At 33.2% G+C, this 26,169-nt stretch overlaps 4 protein-coding genes across 4 annotated transcripts in view; 3 read left to right on the top strand and 1 right to left on the bottom strand.

Annotated features, from left to right (window-relative positions):
• Positions 1-425: 425 nt before the first annotated feature.
• On the top strand, positions 426-10,695 carry LOC106126353 (uncharacterized). The gene is made up of 20 exons (XM_013323970.1): positions 426-804; positions 1,481-1,632; positions 2,037-2,223; positions 2,950-3,192; positions 3,392-3,520; positions 4,073-4,202; positions 4,529-4,668; positions 5,427-5,581; positions 5,728-5,912; positions 6,151-6,314; positions 6,613-6,838; positions 7,366-7,477; positions 8,185-8,301; positions 8,373-8,484; positions 8,818-8,945; positions 9,016-9,123; positions 9,462-9,592; positions 9,665-9,725; positions 10,017-10,244; positions 10,543-10,695. Exons 1-20 carry the CDS (start codon positions 480-482, stop codon positions 10,657-10,659), a joined length of 3,150 nt encoding a protein of 1,049 aa, XP_013179424.1. The 5' UTR covers positions 426-479; the 3' UTR covers positions 10,660-10,695.
• A 1,826-nt stretch (positions 10,696-12,521) lies between these two features.
• On the bottom strand, positions 12,522-17,556 carry LOC106126354 (autophagy-related protein 13 homolog). The gene is made up of 6 exons (XM_013323972.1): positions 17,195-17,556; positions 16,725-17,073; positions 16,119-16,308; positions 15,545-15,710; positions 15,174-15,317; positions 12,522-14,731 (listed from the first exon to the last, which is right to left on the bottom strand). Exons 1-6 carry the CDS (start codon positions 17,372-17,374, stop codon positions 14,495-14,497), a joined length of 1,266 nt encoding a protein of 421 aa, XP_013179426.1. The 5' UTR covers positions 17,375-17,556; the 3' UTR covers positions 12,522-14,494.
• Positions 17,557-18,163: 607 nt separating this feature from the next.
• Positions 18,164-22,035, top strand: Prx6a (Peroxiredoxin 6a). The gene is made up of 5 exons (XM_013323611.1): positions 18,164-18,455; positions 18,549-18,724; positions 19,016-19,217; positions 20,783-20,855; positions 21,783-22,035. The coding sequence occupies exons 1-5, from the start codon at positions 18,370-18,372 to the stop codon at positions 21,915-21,917; spliced, it is 672 nt and encodes a 223-aa protein (XP_013179065.1). The 5' UTR covers positions 18,164-18,369; the 3' UTR covers positions 21,918-22,035.
• Positions 22,036-23,088: 1,053 nt separating this feature from the next.
• Positions 23,089-26,169, top strand: part of LOC106126284 (fibrinogen alpha chain) — a 49,160-nt gene continuing 46,079 nt past the window's right edge. The window contains exon 1 of the mRNA XM_013323837.1: positions 23,089-23,328. Coding sequence (XP_013179291.1) covers positions 23,156-23,328 — 173 coding nt within the window. The 5' untranslated portion in view covers positions 23,089-23,155. The remainder of the gene's footprint in view (positions 23,329-26,169) is intronic.

The following is a 26,169-nucleotide window of genomic DNA, read 5'->3' as shown; positions in this document are numbered from 1 at the left end:
GTTCCCCCATACCGGACAATATAGCTGCGCCCGCGCAGGGGAGCTGACCGATTCGCCTCGTCTGCTGCGCTACAGCGAGCCCAAACAAAAAGAAATGTCGCGCGAAGGTTCACAACTCATCGCGTAACATTCAAATCATATGCTAGATGTCAACAAATCTATATGTTATTCACCCGCTGAGCTACAATTTAAGCGATATTATATGACCTACGTACTAAATAGAAGCCAGAAATGTTTGGGGTTACAAAATTTATTTACTCAAAATAATTTGTATAATAAATCTACAATATAAGGCGCTAAAGCCTAAAATTATAAATATGGATAAATAATCTTTAAAATGTCGTCATTACCTACTTTTTTAATGATTTCGTACCTCCTTTATGGATCTATTTATTTTTTAAATAAATGTCACTGTCAACGTCAAATAAATAAAATACGTAATACTTTTATCGTTATTATATTTAAATCAGTAATTACAAATGGATAAAAAGAGATCTTTTAACGTCTTATCAACGCCTGATACTGGGAAATTGAACCCAAATAATCGTAATCAAAACAAAGATGCCAAAGGAGATGGCGACATATCACAGAGTTCATCAAGAACACAGTACTTTAAAAGAGAATTTTACACTGGCGAAATAAAAAAATTAAGCGAGAAAGAAGTAAAGAAGTTGAGGGAAGACCTGGATAGTTCTGGATCATCAGAAACGTTTCAATGCGTCCACGGATCCGAAGGAAAACAGTATACTGAAGAGGAGATTTTAAAGAGATATTTAACTAAAAAAATAGACCCTATTTCCATCGGTAAGGTTATCGATAATATCTTGACATCATATTGTCATCTTGCTATTTTTTATGCCTACTACAAGCGCTGCTATCTTTGCTCAGAGGAATACAAGTTCTGTGGCAAATCGTCTTGTCTTGCTTACAAATATTAGGACATAGGATCCAAGTTAATTTGCATAATCGAAGAAATCAATTAAAGAAAGTCAAAACAAAGGCACGTACACATTATGAAAGTATGGGCTTGTCGTAAAACATAATGAAATGCTAGTCCTTGTACTACTGGTTTAATAAACTTTCCCTCACCCACATAACCTTTAAATCTGTTGTCATATAAATAATTGTTATGATTTCTCGTGTGCCACTATCTTGACCCGCAAAGCGTGGCCATTGTTTCTCGATCAAATGGTCGCACAACAAATAACAATTTAATGCACATCGATGTATAAGATTCCGGCTCCAGCACTGCATTGAAAAGTCCTCGTAACAATAAAATAAAAATATGGTAAAACAATGTATAGGTGACTAGACTGATCGAATTAAACAAGCAACTGTTATCTGAAACAATCTACTATCACAACTGCAAATTTACAAACAAAATACACATAAATACCGCCAAAAATATGTAAACTCATATTTCAATATCACCGTAAAACTGATAACCAACAAATTTTAAAATGTGTAATTAACGTTTCAGATCAGTCATGGGTAGATCCGTGTCCAGTCACACTCGGGTGGGAAGTTGCCCAGACATTAGTCTTTATGGTGAAAGATCCAATTGCTATTCAACAGTTAGATCGTATGCAAAGCTATTTGAGAGATTTTGCGAAAATTGCAGAATTTGGATATGTATCCTTTTTAAAATATGTGCAATGTACGACAAAAGTGAATGGTGACCAATTATAAATTTCTCATGGAGTAAAACGTGTATGTCCATTGTTCGTCACTCTTAGTCATTCGCTCCCATGATTTGAAATGTTGATAGTATATAGCATTGGGAGAAAGTATGAAGATATGTCGGCTTTACATCTATATCTTCATCTTACTTTCAAGTGACATTAGATGTGGAAAGTTCGCGACTTCCAAGAAGTGTTGTTATCAATTGCGATATGAATTAGTTTTGTACTTAAGACTACGATACATAGTATTATGCTATATCCAAAGACGTAGTTGTAGTATTTTGGGTGGATTTAATTAACATCGATTGAATTCTCCATTTCAATGGTAATCAATTAAACTCAAATTATTATCAGAAAATTGACATTTTGGATTATCTATGTTTAATGTTGGATTACTTCGTTGAAAAGATGTCTCCCAAATATCAGCTAAGAGATGAAATAATTCAGTTACTGCGTTGTATGGAAAAGCCAATTTTATTAAATGCTATGTCAGATGTTGTCACTTATTTTCACAATTTGACGGACTATATCAATTTCATGGGTAAATATCTGATAGCTAGATGATAGATAGATTCAAGAGTTAAAATTCAAATTTATTAGTAGCGTGATTAGGTATTTTTATGGATACTTAAGTGACTTACTACAATACAAAGCAGTTGCATTTAAAAGATTCTGTACATCTCCATAGGGTCTTAAAGCGGTATTACCTCAATCGAAATAGTTGTAAGGTTTTCTTACCCATGACAATCAATTTGTTCAAGCACGCACTTCACTGTTGTCATTCCATTGTTATAGTCAAAGGGGACAATGGCGATGGCACTCGAGGGAGTTTTACTCCTATTTTGGTGGCCTTAAAGTTATGGAGCAAGCGCGTGTCTGACACGTCTCAATGCTCGGACCACTCCGTACCCTGCCCTACTTGTGGCCTATAATCTAGAGCGTTCTAAATTCGATCTTAACTTTCTATTGTAACATGATGTATACATATCAATATCTATAGGATGTTCGAAGATATTACCAACGATTTACGAGCACATTTCGTACGAATTGATATTACTTTTAGAAGTGATTATTTAAATCAGTTGTTTTCAAAAATCATCCTATTTATCTGAACAGTTGTCATCAATACCATGTTTTAAATTTTAAAAGAGATATAATACTGAGATCCGTCCGATCTGCCTCAATAAATATTTAATAGTTAAGTAATTGATAAGGATTTCAAGTCGTAACGTCTAAGCACACCGCCATCGAATTTTGTCATTTTCAGGTTACCTTCTTGTGCGTTTGGAAGAAGACGATATTTTTGATGTGGTCTCGAGAGCGTTAATCTGGCATCTATCATATCCAGATTCCCAACGTAAACAAGGCCATGTCAGACTGAGCCACACATTTGCGGCTGCGACTGGACTTTGTGAAACTGTCATCAGAATGTTGTCGTTGTCCACAACTCGTCGTTTTCCGGCATTCTTGGAGATTGCACTTTTGTTTGCATGCGACAATGTCGACATATGTGTGTAACAAATTTGCAACTTTATTAATTTTTATTTACTAAGTCCACGGTTATCCAAAAAGTACTAATTAACTTTATTTGATCTTAATCAATACTTTTATAAGACTACTTAAAACAATTTGCAAAGGTAAAGTATAAAATCGACTTTACTAATTGACTAAAGAGTATAAGTATTTTATACCAACATTTTCTGTTTTAGGTGTAACAATGATGAAGAGTAATTTAATAGAAAATATATTTTATCGTTTTAATCCCTATTTTCCTGACAGAGATTTGCCAATATATGACACAAATCCAGCAGATCCTCAAGATTTTAGAGTAGTGCTAGGTAAGGTACACTACTTTCCAAGAGTTCACACCAATTACACATTATTCTTTTAGATTCTAACGAATATTCGTTACTTATGTATGCAACGTATACTATACCATAATATATCAATTAAATTAGATTTCATTTATCACATCATTCGATCTCTATCTTTAAATTAAAACGGAAGTGAAGGGATAATTAGTAATTATGCTAAGAGACGAAACAGGCGTTGGTGTACGAATAATTTAAGGGCAGGTGTAAACAGGAAAATAAGTTGTTACCTTGATATATATCTATTAGTTATAACGATGACTGTTAAAATACTATTATTAGAAAACACTCTTGTCTCGCCTCTGGCTAGAGGTAAACAAAAAAGACAAAAAAAATTGGTCTATATCATCTTCATCTAGTCTTCTCCCGCACTTAAAAACCCCCATTACTATTGTACTGAATACTTATCCAAATATTATGAAATACATTGCTAAAACTTCTCAAATTCCAGCCCACTGTTATTCAACATATCTATTCGCTCTGCTATAATAATGATTAAAGATATGAACATTATTACAGGTGCTAGTAGTATAAACTTGTCTACTACGCTGTCTTTACTATTGGTGTTATTAAAAACGACAAAAGATATAACGAGCGTTGATCCTAAATTCTGTACAACCCTTCCATGTCCTGATTCATACAGCCAGAGGTAAGTAAGCATTTGAACACAGCACGAATACATCTTGAATATCCCAGGCTGTTTTCAAAACAGTAATCGCTTAACGCGTTTACGTTGTGTTCACACTCTTTATCTAGTTTAACCAGTTTTGATTCAATAACGATACGGTTGATTTTATAGATGCAAGAGTATAAACCCTAACTAGTTTTAGCTATCCCTACCCTAATGATCTACCCTTTATTTATACGTCTAGACGTCCTTGAATGTATAAAGTTTTGGGGTCTATTTTTTAATTTGTTATTTTCAAGGATTCTATTAATAAAATAGAGAGATTCTTATTCCACATTGTATTCCAGATGTTTCGCTTGGGCGTATCGATATGAATGTCGTGCTAGAGATCATCGTCACGAAAGAATTACATTAACCATCATAGCCTCTTGTCTTCTTCATTGTTTTGGCGATCGGTTGACTGAATTGAGCAACGCTTTAATGCCGGGTAATAATCTATCTAAAAGCCTTATTTTATACGGTTAGAAACAATTTTAAAGTGCATAAGTCTTAATAACAATGTAAATGCGAAAGTTTGAATGTTCGTTGAAGGTTTGTTACAGAATGACTAAACGGATTTCCCTGAAACTTGTCACACATGTAGAAAATAATCTGAAGGAACATATAGACTACTAATTTAACTTTTTTAATAACTAGTTATCGTATAATTAAAAAAAAAATCGATACACAAAAACAGGCCGAGAAAGGGTAGTCTAAGGGTAGTCGATTTTATCTCGTAATAATTACAAAAGACTAATTTCATTTAAAAACAGGGATCTATGAACTACCTTTAGTGCAAATCATGATGCATTCTATTATATTATTTAACAATGAATTTAACAACTCAGTAAAACAAGGTCAAAACCTTGAATTGAGTAAACAATATTCGTCTCAAACGATGCATCTTTCATAACAATTCATATGGAGCGTTGATAGCGCGCGCAGTGCGTTGCGCACAATTTACCGTAGAACACTACTGCCGTGAGATATGTATGACTATATATTGTGGTCTCTGTTTAGACAAAGTGAATGAAAGGGATGTCAGTATGGATTAATAAAAGTGTCGCGGCAGTGGACATCTGCGGGTTATTTTTTAAAGACACATCTGGATAAGAATTTTATAAATTATACTTAAATGAAAAATAAACCAATTTTGTTATGGATGACAAAAGTTGACATTGAAAAAATTTAATTACCACTTGGCAGATGTGATATCGTTGTCAGTTCGGACGGAAATACCGGCAAGACTTGATTGGACGGGATCCATTAATTTCAATACGAGTCAACTGGATGTGAGATTTAAGCAAGTTTTAATATATTTAAGCGTGGACTTTTTCAAAATATTTCCCAATAATAGATTTGTAAGTAAAACCTCTGTGTAATTGTTTTTTTAATTTACCAGCAACCAAGAAAGGTGAATGTAGATTTATTGACAAAGCTTATAAGTTTCAAAACCTCTTTATATACCTAATTGAATACTGGTGTAAAATTGGTGTACAATTTGCAGCATATGGAATGTCGTCATTGGCTTCTGGGTCTTATGTATTTACTCGATCCAGTCCTTTGCAAGATAAGAGCCCGCTGGTCACCGGCACTCTATGCTGACTTAAGGAAAACAACTTTTAAAGCTTTAATTTGCACTCTGCCGATAGCATCAATACGTCTAGTACAAGATTATGGATTAATAAGAAGGTATCGAAAATTAACTACACTGCATCCCAATAAGAGTTTTATATTTTAATGTCCATTTACTCTAAATTTCGTCTCATTTAACGCCACTAATCTGGCCGATGCATTTATGACATTTAAATAATATGTAATCAACGCATCCCAATCTACTAATCACAAAACTTCTTGCTTGTTATTTTACTACAAAAAAAAAATAGTTTTTGTTCAACTTATGATATATATATAATGGTGTCATCCTCAGATTAATGTGGTACATTGAATGGTATTCTGAAAGTCCGTACGATTTGTCTATACTCTACTGGTGTCTTAGAGTACTGCAGGTCGCTATAAGTCGAAGAAATAGTCAACTCCGACAACATATGTTGAAAGATTTGTTCGACAGCCATGGTATTATTATAATCATACGTAAGTGTTCTAATTTTATAAACATTTAGTAGATACTACCTAGAATATATTATGATACCAGTTGTTGCCCGCGACTCCGTCCGTGCGAAGATAAACAAACTTAGGCTATGTGTTCTACCAGACCATGATTTACATCTATGAAGATTTTAGCGAGATCCGTTCAACCGTGCTGGAGATACCTTCAAACAATATCCATCCATTCGTCCATCGATCCATCCATCCGTCCAAACATTCGGATTTATAATATTAGTAAGATAATTTAGTCCAAAAGCAATATTCTTTATGAAAAATATTTTAGGTCTCTGTCACACTCTGCTTGATCAAAAACCTTTACCTGTCGAAAAGAGTCAAGTGATCTTATGCGTATGTTTAAGACTTCTAACAAGTTGTACAGAAGTTAATTCTAGTTTACAATGCCGAGTTTATCCGTTAATCAAATGGCCAAACTCCGTTCAAACTCTCTCGACAAGGATGCTGAATGTCGTACTCAGCTCGTTGCAAGTAAATCTAATTGTAAATGAAAGGTAAGTTCCTAATTGTGTAGAAAAGTCAAGAAGAATTTTTCGAGATTTCCCTTGAATATTGTAACACGTAAAGTCTATTCAGCAAGATTGTGAACAGAATTGTGTTTGCAGAATTTGGGTTTCGAGATGGCATAAATATTTATAGTTATAGTAATAGAAATTCATTAAAATACAAAAGCAGCAAGAAAAATAGCAAACGACGGGCCAATTGCTTATTAAAATGCACTTTTATCGTGTGTAGGAAATATCAATTTCTCTCTGGATGTGTTTTCAGATTTACCGTATTACCTACCCAACAGTGCCGCAGTTGCCCTTGGGCTACGTTACCCTAAAATACTTAAAGTTCACTGTAGTTGTCTCTTGGTCAACTCAAAACTCGTTACAGTTGTACGTCTTCTATAAAAGCAGTAATTGTCGGCCCCAGAAAACCGGCTAAGAATAACAAGCATGCTTAACCAAGTGGTTCGAATGTTTATAAAACAGCTGTGAGGCATTTTTAAATTTTAACAATTTAATTTTTATTTTAGGTGGATGATATCTTTACTTAACTTTGTATGGGAATCGATTATTTGGAACGACACATATAGATCAAGATTTGTAGCTGATGACGGAGTTTACAAGCTTTTGGATATGATTTCTGTATGTTTTATGTAACTTATTATGTGGGAAAATTTTAAAATATTTTAGATATTCCGTGACAAACTAGGAAGTATTGCGGTACGTTTATAAATGATTACGTCGACATATAACTAAAATATAATGGTTTTGTATTCATTTCAATATATCGACGTCAGGAAAGTAATTTTATATGCAAAATTAATAGAGACAAAAAAGTGAAACTGTGTTTTGAACTCAACCGGTCAATCGAGTTCATTTCTACTGACGGTTATATTTAAGCTGATATTCGAAATATTAAGGGCATTTAATCATACTATAAGTTGTCATAGAAGCGTAATTGTAACCCGGTCGTTCAAAAAAAATTACAGGGACTTTAACATCACAGAACGCATGACTCGGATTGTCGGATAGGTAGTCACGGTTATTACTTTCTTCTTGAAGGCAATATGACGTAACTAGTGTTCTTGAATCGCTTATGTTGTTAGAAACAATTTAGCAATCAATCAAAAGAGTTGATGGAGGAACTTGTAATTTCCGCAATATCTTTTCTATTTAATGTAACTAGAATATCTTGAAATCTGACTGAACATTCAATACTAGGTTTATATTAGTAGTTAAATCTTAAATTGATGCATTTTAGTATTATATTTACGTTGTTATGAGTTACATAACAAAATGTCAAACGATTCTAAACCTTAAAACGGAATGTTTTGTTTTGATGCGCACAGTTAACTTCGCGTCCTGTTCAATGTCTTGCCCTTGCACTTCTGTGCGACGTCGCGCGCGCCGGTGAGGCAGTCGGACAGATTGTCACCTGGCGTGCAAGTTCTGCTGCCTCTTATATTGTAAGTTTATAGCATTCATTTAAAAAACAATATAAATGTAAGGAGTAAAAAGAGTGACTAATGATTTATAGATACCAAACTTAGTAAGAAGAGGCGCTTCAATCGCGAATTTACTAGCAGCTATTTTTCGCGATGAATGTCAAGTGAATAATATTTCATTAAGCGATACAGGTGTGATTCAAAGTAAGCGTTCATTTAATTACAATTTATTTTTAAGTTTTATGTCCAAATCTTATGATTTTATTTCGCTTACCGTTGGCTTCTGATAGCAAACTTTCTGTATAAAATATATGGTCATCCCTTTCATTATCTTTGAGAAAACAAAGATAATAATTTTTTAACAGCGATTTTAGTCTCAGAAAACTACGGTTGTGTTGAAAGTTATTATGTTATAATAAATTGGCTCACGACTTCGTATTTCGAATTAGGCCGCGGTTACTAATAGACTGATTATGATTTATTCACAATGTGTCACTAATATAGTGTTCTGTTGTCTTTTACTTCTTGTATAAACAGATTTAGATTGCCCATTGATGCGTTCGGAGATTAGGGAACAAATATATTGTTTACGTCCTGAACAATACATTCTTGGGAATGTCTTGTGCCTATCTGCAGCAGATTTAGCTGGATCGCGATTGTCAAAGGTAAATTAAATCATTTTGTCGTTATTAAATTCGTATGTTATTCTGCTTACTATTTAAATTGTAATTACAGGTGTTTGCTATTCTTCATATGCTTTCGAAAGATTTGGATTTTAAAGTATCGCTCGCCGATGAGACTTACAATCTGTACAAGAATATCAAGTTGCCGCCGCAAGACGAGGTGTTTTACACTTATAAACTACCAGTCAACAATGCACTACTTCAATTTTATTTATATACTAGCGGTCGCCCGCGACGCGTATGTGTTCTTCCAGACTATGCTATACATGTATGACAAATTTCATCAAGATCGGTTCGGCAGTTCTGGAGATATCTTCAAACAAACATTCATCCATCTAAAATATTAGCAAGATTTCACGTTTTTTGTACTATAATAACATATAGTGTAATTCTTTTTGTTAATGCTTAACAATAATGGCCATTTTATCTATTAATACTTAATCGCTTTCATTGGATACATCATTAGTTACTCTAATATACGTGTTGTAACAATTCCAGGCAACACTAATACTATGTTCACATTATCTTACATTGAAACTTAATGAAACATGGATTGAAACAGAAATTTTAAGCCCACCATTGTTACCGAAAGGCGCCGAAACTCTCCAAGAATTAGTAGAGATAGCGCAGTAAGTTAATTGTGCTTATTATAACGTTTTTATAAAGTTTAATTTGCAATGATAGTTTTTTTTTAATTACAGTGGTTGGGCAAAAGAGATAAAACAAATGCAAGAAAAAATATTCATAAAAAGTAAAAAAGAGGTAGGTTAACTAAAATATAATATAAAAAAATATTACATGGCAATCATAACCGTGCGGTTTTGGCGAAACTTTCCGTCTAGCACAGGCGCGTTGTGGAATGGTCTGTCCTTGGCGGTATTACCAAACCGCCTACGACTTAGGGTCCTTTAAGAAGGGAGCGTATCATCTTCTCAAAGACAATCAACACATCTGCCGTTCCTCTGGTATTGCAGATGTCTAAAGGCGTCGTTGAAAACACCGATTTATTGATGCCCACTTATTTTATATAAAAAAAAGTTGTGTTTTCTTTAGGACTGCTCAGCTGAATGTTCATTCTACGAGTTTCTAAGCCGGGCTCGGTTGAACATTGCACTGGACGCATTACGTGAGGTCCGTTGTATGGCGCGCGCATCCGATCGCCTGCAGATATCTCACGATCTACTGCACGATGCTGTCATGGCGCAGAAGCTTAGACATGATCTAGCGAACAGTCTGAACACAGAAATAAAGAAAACATACATCGCTCCATTAGATGCCCAGGTATTTTAAGACTTCTAATACCCTGATCGTGATATTTTAACATTGGTAGAAAATGTAGATTTTAGAATACCTTAACGTAATAATTTTCATTTCATCTGAATGGTAGGAACTCGCCCTTATCCCAACAGAGGGTCGCCACAGTATGTACTACTAAGTACTATCTGAAATAAATTCGATTTTAGCGTCCACTTTTTGTCTCCTTTGTCTGTGGTAGTATACATAGAAATTTATTTATTTTGCAGTATGCATATTTTTTTGAAAAAGCTTCTCTAATATTATAGGATTTTTTTAATTTCAGAATATAATTGGGCAACACGTGAAAGTTACAAGCATAAAACCGAAGAAAATCGAACCCAAAGATCTATGTATTTGCCATGTATGTAGCGAAGTTCATTGTGTACATAAGCGATTTTAATTAATCTGATATCTATTAAAGTTATAGTTCTGTGGACACCTTGTTTATTTATACGAGATGAAGCAGAAACTTGAAATATAATAAAAGGTAGAGAATAGTACAAATATATGTGCATATATTATAAATCAGGTAGAGGGAATCAAATATGCATTATGACAAGTAATATGTTTCAAAATAAAACCCATTTGTATCTTGTAATTGTTTATAATCAAAAAAGGTATATATCAATATGGCCCTACTTATCGCCCTTAAATAAAGACTTGATTACACCAGTTCGTTAACAAAGAAGTTTAAAAAAAGATATCGTAAAATTATAAATATACCTCTACGTAAACGTAAAACGGTAAGAGAATTGAACATTCTGAAAATACCAAATGTCTTTGTAGGAGTTAATTTTAACGTGCATTCGTCCACTTCTCGACCACCTATCAACGACCCGCAGAGGCCATCATTCGCCGCCGCCTCAAGGTGGCCGATTGAGAGGGATAAAGATTTAAATTTGTAGCAACACGATACTTTATTCTCACTGACACAGATTGGTAGCTCGCGGTTGACAAAGCGTCCACCCCAGTGGACGCATTGTCAACTGGGGTGGACGCATTGTCAACCTAATTGTCTACATTTCTGTGGTAACATAACAGAATAAAATATTTAACATGCGTCTCTTTATCTGTATGTATAACAATTGCGATCATAAAAGGTCTGTTAGACAACAAGTCATAGAAATTCAAATATTACTGCGCGATTCGACTGAGACAACACGTTTATTGACATCCTGTCGTCTCTCACTTTCTCTTTGAAAGAACAGAGACGGCAATATTAGCAGAACATATGAGCAATTAACCTGTAATTCATATATTATCAATAAATGTGTTTGTATTAGGTACGTATTGTTAGGACAGTCGAAACCACAGGTTATAACGTTAAATACAATATACGTTATTATAAAATATTGAAACTTGACTAGGAACATAATTAAGATTGTCAAACATTTAACTGGTATTTTTAATATAAATATTATATCAATACATTTTGTTATTTCTCTTATAACAGATAACATTTTCAATATTAATTTATATTAAGTATATGTTTTCTAGTGAACGTTAATGTATATGTTAACTACATAAAAGCTATATGATTTAAGAAGAATTACTATAATATGATTAACTTTATAATCAGATCACAGATTTATTACACAAGAGATTAGCTTATTAAAAGATATTATGGATATTAAAAGAAATTGTTTTTTATAAAACCTCATTTGTAGTATGTTGACAAAGGAAAGAAAACTAATAAAAATGATGAGTCAATATGGATCTAGTACTTAACAAATGACGGTGATGTATAAGAGATTGTAATTGTACTGGTTTTTTTTTTCATAATCCAATCTATTGTAATATAATAAATCTATGAGTAAACTTAACCTTTCAACTAATGCTAATTGGCACTTCTTTGTAAGTTAAATATGTGCCATTTAATGTTTAAGGCACAAGGATATAGGTAAATTATAAAGCATATTAAAAAAGTAAATAATATTGTTAGATGAAGGCAGTTTAGTATAATTTTCCATAAAATATTGTCGATTGACGCAATATTAACATATTATATTTCGCTTCTTATGTCATTAATTCAATTTAACATCTGTTTGGTTTTTCTAAAGATCTAATGAACTACATTTTTCGATATAAGATTTTACAAGATCAACAATTAATCTACCAAACTTAATCTATATTTGAAGAATATTAACACTGTAAAACATAACTTTATAAAACAGTCTCAGATTACTTTATCTGTCTTATAGTCAATGTATTTAAACAACTATGACTTAATTACCATGATGTTTTGTATTTTATGGGATCCAAAGATGCTTAATTTCAACACTTTACGATTCTGAATGTGTAAATCATAAAGAATTTGTACGTTTTGCAACAAAAATTAGACTACATATAATTATTTTAAAACTTAGCCCGATCATTTTTATAATGCTGTTTTATACAGCGAATATAATTAAATTACAATTAACTTGATGGGGTTTTCTCATAGTCTCAAAATATGGCAGGGTATTGTTTCTTAACAAGTTATTTAATAATTTCACTTGACACTTGTATTGACATCTTGTCATCCCTCACAGTCTTTGAAAAAACAGAAACAACTTTAGGTGTTAATACAACTGTCACTATCACTGACATCTATACATGGAGAGGCTACAAACCGAGATATTTTGTGCCTATTTAATCTTTGCCATTTTGTCACTATTAGAGATAGATGATATTACCGTTTAAAGTGGAAATTCGAAAAGCTGTCATTTCCAAATCATAATCTATCCATTTATAGAGATCTGTGGTCACTGCTAAAAACCAGTTATAGGTGGACAAGGATATCTATCGGTGGGCATAAGTCAAACTAAATTATGATATCTCACTACTCGCCCTCCTGTCAACGTCAAAAAATGTCAAAACATGTCATAGAGCACCAGAGATGCAAATTACCAAAGGTTTTACACATTTTCTAACAGAACTAACCGCGATAGCAGCGCCACTCACCGGCTGAGATATCCTTATCTATAAACATATTGCATGTGTACATTTACTTATTTAAGTAGAATACTGTTAATAAAATATATAGTTTGTAAATTAATTATATATTAATAAACAATAATCATAGTTTTGTACATGAAAGTGTATTAGGGATGCTGATTTAATTAAAGTAGAAATATATAAAAAACATCATAATTTGCTGACTGGCAACGAATTCAAAAGATTCTTGTCATGGGCATATGTCCAGCATATCTTTGGGTTTTTTTATATCTCTGACAAAACTATAACTTAAATATCTTTCCTAAGTTTATTTACTTAGCAAACCTCCTATAATGATGCTAAGAAATGATTTGATGTAATAAATAATGAGATTGGTATGATAGAATGTTAATAGCATTTATGTACACAACATAATCAGAGTTTTACATAATAAGTTAAGTAAATAATGATTATTGAATTGAGTATATTGGTAGTAAAGGACGAAAATTATTATGATTACACCCACATCAATATTTAAGTTACTACATCCCTATTCTATGACTGTATGTGATTGTTATACATATATTAAAATTGAATAAATAAATTGCACAAACACTCATGAAAATGTTTAAAGGTTATTCAAATAGTACCAAAAATAAATAAAACTGCCGCGGCTCTATTACATAATTTCATCTATTCTAAATTAAAATTCATCAATTTTATTAAATCTCGATATCAAACTAACAATGTACATAATGTTTATGTATATTCAGTTACATATAAAGGGACCCAGAACATATGTTCCGCTTTAGTAGTTCCTTGACTTCTAGCTACTTTCATAGCTCAAGCTGAATAACTTCTGTAATATTAGTAATGGGATGCAAAAATTATTAAAGTCGGTATATTTCTTTACTTGGTATAAGTCAAGACTTGAAAATATTTGAAGAAATATTCAACACTTTAGAATGGTAATTAAATTCAAAGTCAAACATACATAGAGAGATGTAAAATTGGACTTCGCTATAGATACAACAAAATGCAGTATTGTAAAAAATTAAATGTACATTTGGTGCACATCAGACGAAAAAATTCTAACATTATGACTGCATTAAACTATTTAGTATTTAAGAAAAATAACTTCTAAGTATAAATTGTCATGTGTCACTATTTTCTAACAATGGGAATCAAGTTATTCCACAAAAAATACTTCTATCACACAAGTTTAATCCCTCTTAAATATCTCCATGAGTGTTGATAATTTTTATGGCCATTTATAGGCCTTTAATATACATACCCTATGGGTAGATTACTTACTTTATTTAAGAATGATCAGACCCTTGTTCAGAGTTGCTAAACATTGATGCTACCATACTATCAAACTCCGGCACTGCATCTTCAAACATCTTCAATTGCTTGGCAAGAGATTCCGAATCTGAAGAAGCAGAGGTATCAGCTAATATCTCCGACCAGTCTTCAGTCGCTGACCTTGCTTGGAGACATTCTTGATAGAAATTAGCCAGGTCCGCTATTGGACTGCCTTCAGCAAATGGAAAGTCCTGGAATGATGACATTATATATTAAAGGAAATTGTAAAGCTTTAGCATGTATGTAAAATAAAATATAAATCTGTATAAGTCTTTAAGATATTCCCCTCGGTGTGAATTTAGTTTGAGAAACTCTTACTCTGCTGGCGTATCGACCCCAAGTGGGTCTTGGTTGGGGAAACAATGAACAGGGGAAGTAAGAAATGTAAGAATATATTCAAGAATAAGACTCTTAAATCATCTCAGATATGTACTTGCCGTTTGCTTTTTTATGATTTAACATATAAATTGCACACTATTTCATTGAAAATTTGTATAACAATTGTAATCAATGCTTCGAATTACTTTAAGAAAAAGATGTCGCTATTCAAAACCATTTAGTCATTTAAAATGGGTTAAGGTGACATCATCTTGTTAACATTTAACTTTTATAAGGTAAAATTAAACTACTTACCATCAAACTAGTATATTTACTGCTCTCCCTGGTCTTTGGTACTTGAATAGCTTTACTTGAATGTGCCTGCACCTCTTCTATTTCAGTATTATCTACAGTTTTGTTTTCTTCTGGCGTCTCAGGTATAGTCAACAGTTTCATTTTCTGTAATCCCAAATTAGTTTTAAATTAAAGGATAATTGTATTGTTTAATAAAAGAGTCTTACACTTAGATGGTTTTCAATTCAATTTTTCTTATCTCAAAAATGTTGAGATTTCAAAGGTAATTCTGACAGAAAAAGAATAATTGATGATGAAATTAGAAAAAATAAAGAAAGAAAACTAAATAGCTTTTTCTTTATTTTATTATATTTGTAAGTTTTTTTGTTTACCTCTTCCATTTTGTCCTTTTCTGCAAGAAGCCAACTCATAGGTGGTTCAGGAGGTAACTGCTGGTATAATGAATCATGTAACTCTTTAATTTTTTGTACATCAACAAAAGCACCAGCAGTCAATGGTTTTGACAGATCAAGTTCCTTCTTTTCCATGTGATTTCTCCTGGAATTACAAAAGATGTTAAGAAATAATAAATCTGAGACAGTTTATGTACCCCTACCGTAAATCTTGAACCTACCCTAGTAGATTCGGTTATGTTTCCTTTACTATAAGAATCTTAAATAAGCATATGAAATTTTAAAACATATCTATCATGAAACAATGGTAGAGCCCGCTTTAACATTTTCGCACGAATCGGCCCAGCTCGATCACACAGAAGACAGGCGTAAAGTGGAAGCTATTCCGCATTTCGTCTGATGTGTGTGCGTCCGGCAACGCATATGCAATTGCGTATGTCTATGGGCAACGGTCACTTCGCTATATCAGCGATTTCAGGTGGCTGCTCGCTCGTTTGCCACCTTATGATATAAAAAAAAATGTAGTACCAATAGTAGTAGAAAGATGCGTTACCTTTGGTTTTCCGTTGGAAAATGATCACTTTTCATCATTATATCTCCACATGAATTCACCGTGGTGTGTTCAATATATCTGCCTCTATCCTCCGGTAACATAGTCATTTTTGTTCTATATACAACTTCAATAAGTATTGTTCCAATCGGGGTGTGCAATTCACTAACTTTAATAGTCTTATGTTTTTCACCTTAAAATTTATGACAGAATTATTAAAAAACAAAGTGTGTTGCTTATCTCACTTATAAATTTTGCAATTTGATTCTTCAAAATATACAGTCAAGTATAAGCAAGAATCCTGAAACCTCTATTAGCGAGTATCACTGTCCAACCCTAACAGACAACCTTCATAAGCAAGATAAAAAAATAAATATATGATTTAATAGCAAGAAAAATATAATTAATTTATAAATATTATTTTAACAATATATTTTATAATGTAAAAAATTAACTTTCTCTGTGAGATAAGTTACACGTAGATAAAATAAATTGTCCCTTATGCTTTCAAAATGCAATAATACATTTTTACAAGTGCATTGCTAGTTATTACAATCAGAAAGCAGTAAGATAGTTTTTTTTAAACAAAATATTAAGATATAAACTCACCTAACACATCCAAATTAGGTTGACCACCATAAATTCTATGTGAAATTTTATATGATTCTTTTAATTGAGATCGTGATAATTTATATGCAGGTGTTATTCTTGAAATACTTAAAGTTGATTTAAGCATTATACTCATTCTGTAGTATATTGTAGATACAGATGTTAAGCCAATGTCACATCCTGGTAGTAATTTAACAGTCCATACTTCAAGCACCATTTCATCACCATCGTTGGTCCTAAGTATAATTTCAATGCATAGAACTTTAGCAAGCGCCTCAATCACTTCTCCGTTTAAAACACGTTTTGTATCCGTATTAATTCCCGGTTCATCTGGTATTGATAAATTAAACTAGAAATAAAATAAGCAATGAATTTAAGACATATTGAACAAAATTAAAATTTAATTGATCGAAGAAATACATATTTTAGATTATAGAACACAGGTACAATGAAATTAGAAATAATCGTACCCATTGTAAATTACTAGGCGATGAAGGTGGACCATCTTCGAAACCTTTTGGAGTCGAATAATCATGAGTGATTTTTTTGCCCTGTCTGCTTTGTACAACTATCTGAACAACCTTTAGTGCAAGTATTTTAGTAAACTTGTATAACTTATAGTGATCCTGGGAATCAAAATTTGTAGCCATTGTAATTAATCATTTAATAATTCATAAGTAAGTACGCATCGAGATAACGATGTAGGTGTTAACTTTCAATTAAACACAATAAAACTTTCTGCAATATATGATAAGAGTTTATCGGTCGATAATAATTAATGAATTGTAATGTAATTTAATTTAATATTAATGATTATAAAACCTAATTTCTAACAAAGACTATACAAAATATTTCCATTAATTTCTAATAATAACACAGTACATAGATAATATAATATCGTAAGTCTTTTTTTATTACTCTTTGGTTTTAAGTGATATCCATTGTTTAGAATCAACCGATTTCGATACATCGAAATTTATAGTGTACCAAAAGCATAAAGCCGTAATATTTTAGCCGAAAATATAATATAAAGATAGATTTATGTTTTTAGAACTTTCGTAAGGAAACAAAACAATTCAAAAACCTATTTCGAAAACTTTAAACATTAGGAAACAATAGAAAACTGCATTATCGAGTAACATGAGATAAATTTATCGTAAGTAAAGTTCAGTTGGCAAGAATTAATGGCGTATTTCTGAACCCTTAAAATTTGCCTTTTTTGGCTAAGTAAGAAAAATCGTTTGAGTTAGTTATTCCTTAGAAACGATGTATAAGAGAATTGTAGATCTCAAAGTGCTAGCGGGGGCGACTAAAGTTGGTTGGCTACAATTATTCAAAGATAGCAATGTAATGACCACATGAAATCGATTAAATCGACATGGAAAAGTTACTGTCAACACTGGTCAAGACCGGTATCCAAAAAATATCAAAAAGTTTACGTTGTTGACACTTCTGTGACACTTCACAAATCCAAATTCAAATTTTTTTCAAAACAAAGTTGAGGAAAGTTATTGAGAACCTATTTCCTAATTTAGTGAGTCTTCATTAAAAAGTAATTTGTTAGGAATAACGCTAACTGCTATATATTTCAACTGTGATTATTTCGTCCAGAACTACTAAAAGTTAAAGTTTAAAGAACCTCAAAATGCTGCACTTGGGTGATGTTTTCCCGAATTTCACTGCTGACACAACTCAAGGTGAAATAAACTTTTATGAATGGCTTGACGAATCGTAAGTTATAGTCATTTTTCTTTTATTTTTGTATCAGCTAGCGGTAAGTCATATTATAATTTAACAACTACTGATGGCATGTGTTATTTTCAGATGGGGTATACTTTTTTCTCATCCTTCCGATTTCACACCAGTGTGTACTACAGAGCTCGCAAGGGTCCTTACTTTAGTTCCAGAATTTAAGAAACGCAATGTAAAAGTCATTGGTTTGTCCTGTGATACAGTTGAGTCTCATAATGACTGGTGTAAAGACATCCAGTGTTATGCAGGTAAATTTTACAAGTATAATTATCAGTGTGGTTATGATAGAATATTAAAAATTTCTACAATTTCCATCAGACATTCTTATGGTAAAGGAAAACATTGTGCATATCTGCGCAGGTTGCATCAGCGCTTTCAAAGATGTGTGTGAAGTCAACCAACCTGCACTTGCCTAGCATAGTTGACTATAACCTAGTTACCTCTGTCTTTGGGTTGGCTCTGATCCACTTAGTGGGGACATATAGTGAGCTAATAATGATTAACAGTAGTTGATATTCATTTTTAAATTTGTTCAACAGGTTGCAATGAGAATGAACCATTTCCATATCCAATAATTGAAGATAAGGCCAGGAACTTAGCAGTTAAACTGGGAATGGTGGATAAGGATGAACTTGATTCTTCGGGAATACCATTAACTGCTCGCGCTGTGTATATCATTGATCCGAAAAAGAAGTTCCGGCTCTCCATTCTTTACCCAGCAACCACTGGCAGAAACTTTGAGTAATTATAACATAAAGTTAATTTCTAACTCAGTGGGGATATGTATGATGTAATAATGTATCTGAAACCACTACACTGCTTATAAAAATAAATTAATATTGTCAGGAAAAATAAAAATTTAAATTTTTCCTGACAATATTGCTATTAGTAACATTAAATAATAAATAGTAACATTATTGCTATACATTTAACAGCTTTCTCTTTCATCAAAGGGACTTAGTTTGGAGCTCTAGGTAAAGTTTCATACTAGAAGCAATCCAATAATAGCAACCGATCAAGCCAAGGTTCGGCCCTCTTGGGCACCCTTGAATTGGAATGCTAAACGCGTAATGAGTGACAGCCCAAGCCGAGGTCCCCTCTCGGGAGCCCTTGAGACCAGTCACTCCATGGAGCGTCCACCTAAGCGCTCTAAGAGCTCGGTGACCTACCAATCCGATAACAATAACGAAGTAACAGCCCGAGCCGAGGCTCCTGAGGTAGCCCTCGAGTCTTGTTACTCTTAAACCAAGTTTAGGCTAAGCGCCATCTGCGCTCGGCCACCTCAAGCCCGCTGAGCTGTAAATGCCTCTTCAAGGCAGTCACAAAAAAAAATTATGCTAGATAAATACTTTAATACTACTAAAGCCTAAATAATTGTATATGTAGATGTACATTTTGAAGAATAGTTGCATGAACAATCACACTAACTAGGTTTTATAAATTTGGTTAAATGTGATTAACTTCTCTGTATTTTCTTTCCATTTTAAAATTGGTTATATGGTGTTATGGATTGTCTTATGTTCTATTTATATATTGTTTTAATGAGTATTTGATAACAAATACTCCATCTATAAAATTGTTTCCCATAAAGACTGGGGAATGCCAAAGATTCAACCTTGTGCTACAACATAGTGTCAAGGATAAATAGCATGAATTATGTGAAATGGAATACAATACCAAAAATATATTTAGAAATTCTTTGATAAAATAAAATTTAAGGTAACATATTTATGTCCATTGTTTGCAATGACATAGTTATATACTAGAAAAATATTGTTTCAAGGCTCGTTATTATCTGCATTAAATATTATTGAATCATGCCAACTTTGTAACACAATGCCACACACCATTGGAGTTATTCTTATGAAGTAGATACACTTTGTTGTTCCAAATAAAATATTAGCAATTATTTGTTGTAAATTATAGAATGTTGGAGAATAATTATGAAATGGAATTGGAAGTGGACTTTCCAGATGAGAGGATGCATGGGAAGGGAAAATATTTTATTTCCGTGCATCCTCTCCTCCATCGATTAAAGATAAGCAACGCATATGCCATTGCGTATGTCCATGGGCAACGGTCACTTCGCTATTTCAGCAATTTCAGGTGACCACTCGCTCGTTTGCCACCTTATGATATAAAAAAATAATGAGATTGTGTTTTGTTTATTGTATTAAGCTTGTAACACACTTGTCATCAATTCATCAATTAGGCATTAAGGAGTTGTGTAGTGGGTGGTGTGCTACAACCTTTAATATTAAGAATGAGAAACTATTTTATTGATTCAAGTTTTAACTTATTTACAGTGAAATTCTGCGCGTGCTGGACTCCCTTCAGTTGACGGATAAGGCTAAAGTTGCTACACCTGTTGATTGGAAGGTAAGTTTTTATTATTTTTATATCCCTATAAATTTTATAGATATTAGAAGTTTTTTTATATTTGTTTTTTAAACAAAAGCCTATTACTGTTCATTCACTTAAGTCATGTACATGTGATGTATTTGCGTTTCTAATACGAAAAAAAAACTTTTTAAAATTTCTGTCTTCAAGACCTCATCTGTTCCGGGTAATCTTGGCACGCCTGGACCAATTTTGACGGGCCTTGGCGAGAAGGTAGCTGATGAACGCGGGCAGATTTTGGGCTACTTTTTAATTTTGATCTGATAAAGTCGTAGGCGACCGTTAATATATATTATGTGCAGTCCAATAACAAACTGATATATTGCACAATCGGTCGGTGACATTCTGTAGAGACAATAAGCGTGCAAGAGGTATGAGTGTTGACAGACTTGCGAGAGTACACGTAACGTCTCTATGCACGGTTATAAAACAGCGGGTCGGCCTTCGCGTGGGTTACTCGTATTGTTTTCGTGGTACTCGTTAATTCTTACCAAGGTTATAACGAGTAGTATCATTCTAATTTGTAGTAAAACTCAATATGGTTCGATTGCCAAAGCTTTGCCACTTTAATGATACATACCACTAATAATGATTTTTTTTGCTATGACATTTCTAGTGTAGTAAGTAGGATACACAATTTTGATAGATGTATAGTAATTGTTACCCAGATTAATGATTAGATTTTTTTGTACATAGTACTCAGTGAGCACATAGCCAAATCGAAAATCTATATTTACCGTGCGTATAGTACATATACTTAGAAGTTAGGCCTAAAAATGTTTAGAAGTATACATTAGAATATTTATTAAAAAAATATGTTAGTTTGCTTTTGAAATTTGTATAAATGTACAATGAACAGAACAGATAGATTAAAGTAGTAATACGTAAATCGCTGTATCTTTACAGATGGGCGATGACTGTATGGTGTTACCAACTGTGCCTGAAGAAAATATTGACACGCTGTTTCCACAAGGAGTCACTGTCGTCTCATTGCCTTCTGGCAAGAAATATCTCAAGAAGACGCCCTGTCCGGATGTTTAACCAAAGACTGTTTACTTTACTTTTCTTTTTTTTTTGTCTTTATTGGCAAACGCCAGACACTGATGTGTGGATTTTTGTTTTGTTTTCATTTAATTATTACAATAAAGCATGAAAAATATGAATGTGTTTTTTGTCTCAGCCCTGTATCCATTTCCACATAGAATTTAGTCAAAAAATGGGTAGTTAAAAGTTTACAGAATATTATGAAAAAAGTTAAGATAGAGGAAAACTTTTTACTTCAACGTCTATACAAAGAAATGAAATCTCCAAAAAATTGTAGGGTAATATAAATTAAAAGATAATTAATGAATAAAAAAAAACTTAGCGAAACAAAAAACAAAGAAAGTCTATAATCATATGGTAACCTACCGCTGCTCTTAATGTGTACAGCACTATTGCTAAACCAACGGACAACGACTTTAAAACTGGTTTCCGAACTCATATCTTGCCTCTCATACTGCTGTTTGATTTTGTTATTTTTGATAGTCATATGTATATATTTACGCAAAAACATATAATTCTGTACTATAAATGAAGGCTACCCGAATGTTGAACTTATGTTTTAATTTGTTTTATTTTAACTTTTAGGGACCAGCGTTATTGCATTAATTTTTGGAAAATGTATATAATTTATTTCATGGATAATAACTGCAACAAGAATAAAATTAAGTGACGTTGGTAACCCTCTTGTTTAAAATAAATTTTAATAAGTCCAATAAATATTCTGCTCGTCTAAAATATCCCCGAAATTATTTTTGTCACATTATAACACTTCGGTACTACTTTAAGCACAGACCACAACGCTGTGACATTAAGGTTTAACCTTTATGTTTCGAAATCAAAACAAGTAATGGAGTCGAAGTCAACAATTATCACATAGTGGAATTATGTGTTAAACAAAATCAAATTTCTGTCCAATACATTGAATAAATTTCCCGACACAGTTAAGTCAATTTATTGATGATTGCTGAACAGTCCGCGTATACTATGCAACAGGTGGGCCATGCATCGGGGATATGATTATGAGAACATTGTTAGGGATCTGTTCAACATCCCGAAGTCCAACGGTCGGTAGGCGGCCCAGTGAAAGCCCTCACTTTCATCGTAGTGGGGCGGCCCAGCCACCGCCACAACAAAAGTGAACGTCACCGAGAGCGCATACCACGCGCGTCGGCCAGTCGCTTGACAGTACGTTTTCGAGCGTGTCTTACGCGTCTCGTGCGGCCCGTGCTCTCGCGATGCCCAAGTGGTGGTTGGTGGTGCTACTGGCAGCGAGCGCGGCGGCGGGCGGCCGCCTGCCCCGTACCTCTCCGCCCGCCTCAGCACCTGCGCCCGCTCCCGCGCCAGCGCCCGCTCCGCGCCTTCCCCAGAGGAACTTTACCCTGTCCAGCAGGACATCCGTGCGGAACAGGTCAGTCCTCGCATTGCATATTTAGTAACATGTATTTGTCTGTAGTTTGTATCTCTCCAAGTTTGCGAAGGTCAGTAATAACCAGATGTTGTTTATGTATTTTCTTGAGGCCTTCAAACCTCACACTACTTTTATATGATGTTGTTTGTAAGTTTACCAGGCTTGATATTTGGAAACGACTTAAATTCAATTGAGTAATGGCAATAAAATGTTATTGAATGGAAATGGAAATTAAAATCGTATCATCTTCTCCTGAGTGAGTATTATGTTCGACAATCCTTTTCAACACTGTGTAAGACAATCTGTCAAAGATTAGTGTTTACTGCGATCCCTAAAAAGTCACTTATAAACAGGTTAGTTTTATAAACAATAATATCAAATTACGACCCTTTGATCTTTTAAATATATAATATATTCTATAGGCTGTTCATTTTTACCGAATTAGAGACTTTTATCCAATGTCACCCTAAATTATTCAACGTAAAGAATGCCGTCTGTTTGTGTTCTCATCATAATAAAAAAAATTGTGTCCTTTGGTGCCTAACTAATTTATTTGCTAGCGTGTAGGCGATAATGAATATTTGCTTTATTATTTCGAACGCTTTGACAAAAAAGATACATGTGTTACAAACGAGTGGTTATCGACTTTGCTTCTTTCAAATTGATGATATTCATTTTTATAATAGAAAAAATATGTTCAAGCACTAAAATCTGTTCATTAAAGCTAAAATATATCGTGTAGATTATACTCTTATCGGCTATTTACAGTCGCCTTCTTTTGCTGTACGGGAAAGATTATCTTGCAACTTTCTACGAACATAAATTGCGACTCTTTTTACAAATAAACTAGGGTGTTTCGTATCCCTGGTCATCATGTAGTAAATACGATATTGTTACTAGATTTGCCTACCTTTATCATTTCTAGTTTAACAAAACATTCAAAAGATTATCGCTTTATCTTTGGAGCTTTTTCAGTAGCATTTGTAATTACATTTCGTTATTTTAATAGATATAAGAAACTAATTAAATACACCATACATAGTCATCGATTAGGAATAAATAACCTGGTCCAGCAATACGATTTATTGATTAATTTTATTTAAAGGAATATAAGTTGCTCAATCGCTTATAAAGCTCAATTAATGAAAGCAACAATTTCAATCAAGTACAAGCTACCTAAAACGCGCCAAGGTCTGTGTATTTAGTATAATCAAAAATACCAGTAAAATGTTACCACATTAATACTTCCTTTTAATTACATGTAATATTGATTAAATTGCCATAAATGTATATTTGTTAAGTTACTTTCGAGTTGCCAACTGTGTCCGCTAAGAGTAGATCAATTTTGTTAACTTGTCAAGTACAACCAGTGCGCAGCGCGGTCCACCTCGCAATGAATGCTTTAATCGTGGTAGTTGTCAATCTCTGTAGGATTTATATCATAGTGAACACTGCAACTTTAACCACTTTCACTGTTTGCAACGCCTTTGTGTGTGTCACCATGAGCTGACCTTACATGTTTATGGATTATTTAAAGTTGACATTTCCGGCCGGTTTGGTTAAACTTAACGTTTCAATCAGTACTGTTGTTATGCTCGAAAAACTAATTACATGTTTGTTTTATTATATGTAATTTGTTTTTACTGGTTTAATTAGTGAGCGTGAAAAAAATAGCCTAGATTTAAGCTTTCGCATATAAGGAAAATGGACACCGACTTAAATCGGCAACTTACTAAGGAATTCAAAGTAGGTGCGCTTTGAAATTAGTAAAGGCTAATGATTTAAAATTTTTAAACTGTTTTAAAGGAAACCAATGGAAATAGTGATGCAATTACGGTGTTGTAAGCCCCCTATCTATGTGTCTTACTAGCTGTACCCAGCAACTCCGTCCGCGCATATTAAAAAAAACTTAAAAAGTAGCCTATGAGTTCTTACAGACTATGTTCTATATTTATGCTAAATTTCATCGAGATCCATCCCGCCGTTCTGGAGTTACCTTCAAACAAACATCCATCCATCTAAACATTAGCATTTATAATATCAGTAAGATTACATAAGGTTCTGTTCGTATAAAGCGGACGTAAAATAATAAAAATGTCTTGTAGTCATATAGTCATACGAAAAGGCCATTCAACAGCCCCGGTTCCGGAGCGGCGTGGGGCCATAGAGTTGTCAAAAAACAATAACATTACTCCACACATGCACGTCACTCTTTACCTCTTGGCAAACAATGCTCATTTAGTTTAGGCACGTTTTACGCATTGAGTTTTGGTTACCGGTACTGTTATTGGGTGGTAAATAATTTTGCATAATTTCAAAGACATATAATTACTACGCATACGAACGTTTCTAGGTCGTTAGTTATTTTTGTAGTTATTATATTATGAAATATTTCATTTAGAAACATTAATAAGATCTGTTCTCATGCTCCGATCTTCATTAAGTTATCGGTCTTAGTCTGAAGTGCAATCTTCCATGATTTCAAATTTTATTTTGATGTCGTTCAAACCATTACAATGACCCGTATTGTAATTCATAAACAATCTGAAGCTTTGTGTTACTGCGACTTTCCACTGCTGAAAAATTTTTATAAGGCTATCGCCTTATAAAATCTTTTCTACAATTATCGGCAGTGGAAACCTACCTCATACCAATTTCTTTTTGACTAATAAATTGTAGTGTTGTATTTGCACTCGACATAGTTGCTCAAATTAATAAATAAATTAAAGATACCTTAAAATAAACTGCAGATCACTTTCGTCTAATAAATGAAATTTCATTCTGCGGATATTTTTGGCTTTTGTGCTTCTTGTAGTTAATTAGACTAATTGTAGAGAACAA

Source organism: Papilio xuthus, unplaced genomic scaffold (genome assembly GCF_000836235.2).
Source record: "Papilio xuthus unplaced genomic scaffold, Pxut_1.1 DF825017.1, whole genome shotgun sequence".
Classification (NCBI taxonomy): domain Eukaryota; kingdom Metazoa; phylum Arthropoda; class Insecta; order Lepidoptera; family Papilionidae; genus Papilio; species Papilio xuthus.
Note: the sequence above shows the minus strand (reverse complement) of the source record. Positions and strands in the feature narration are given on the sequence as shown.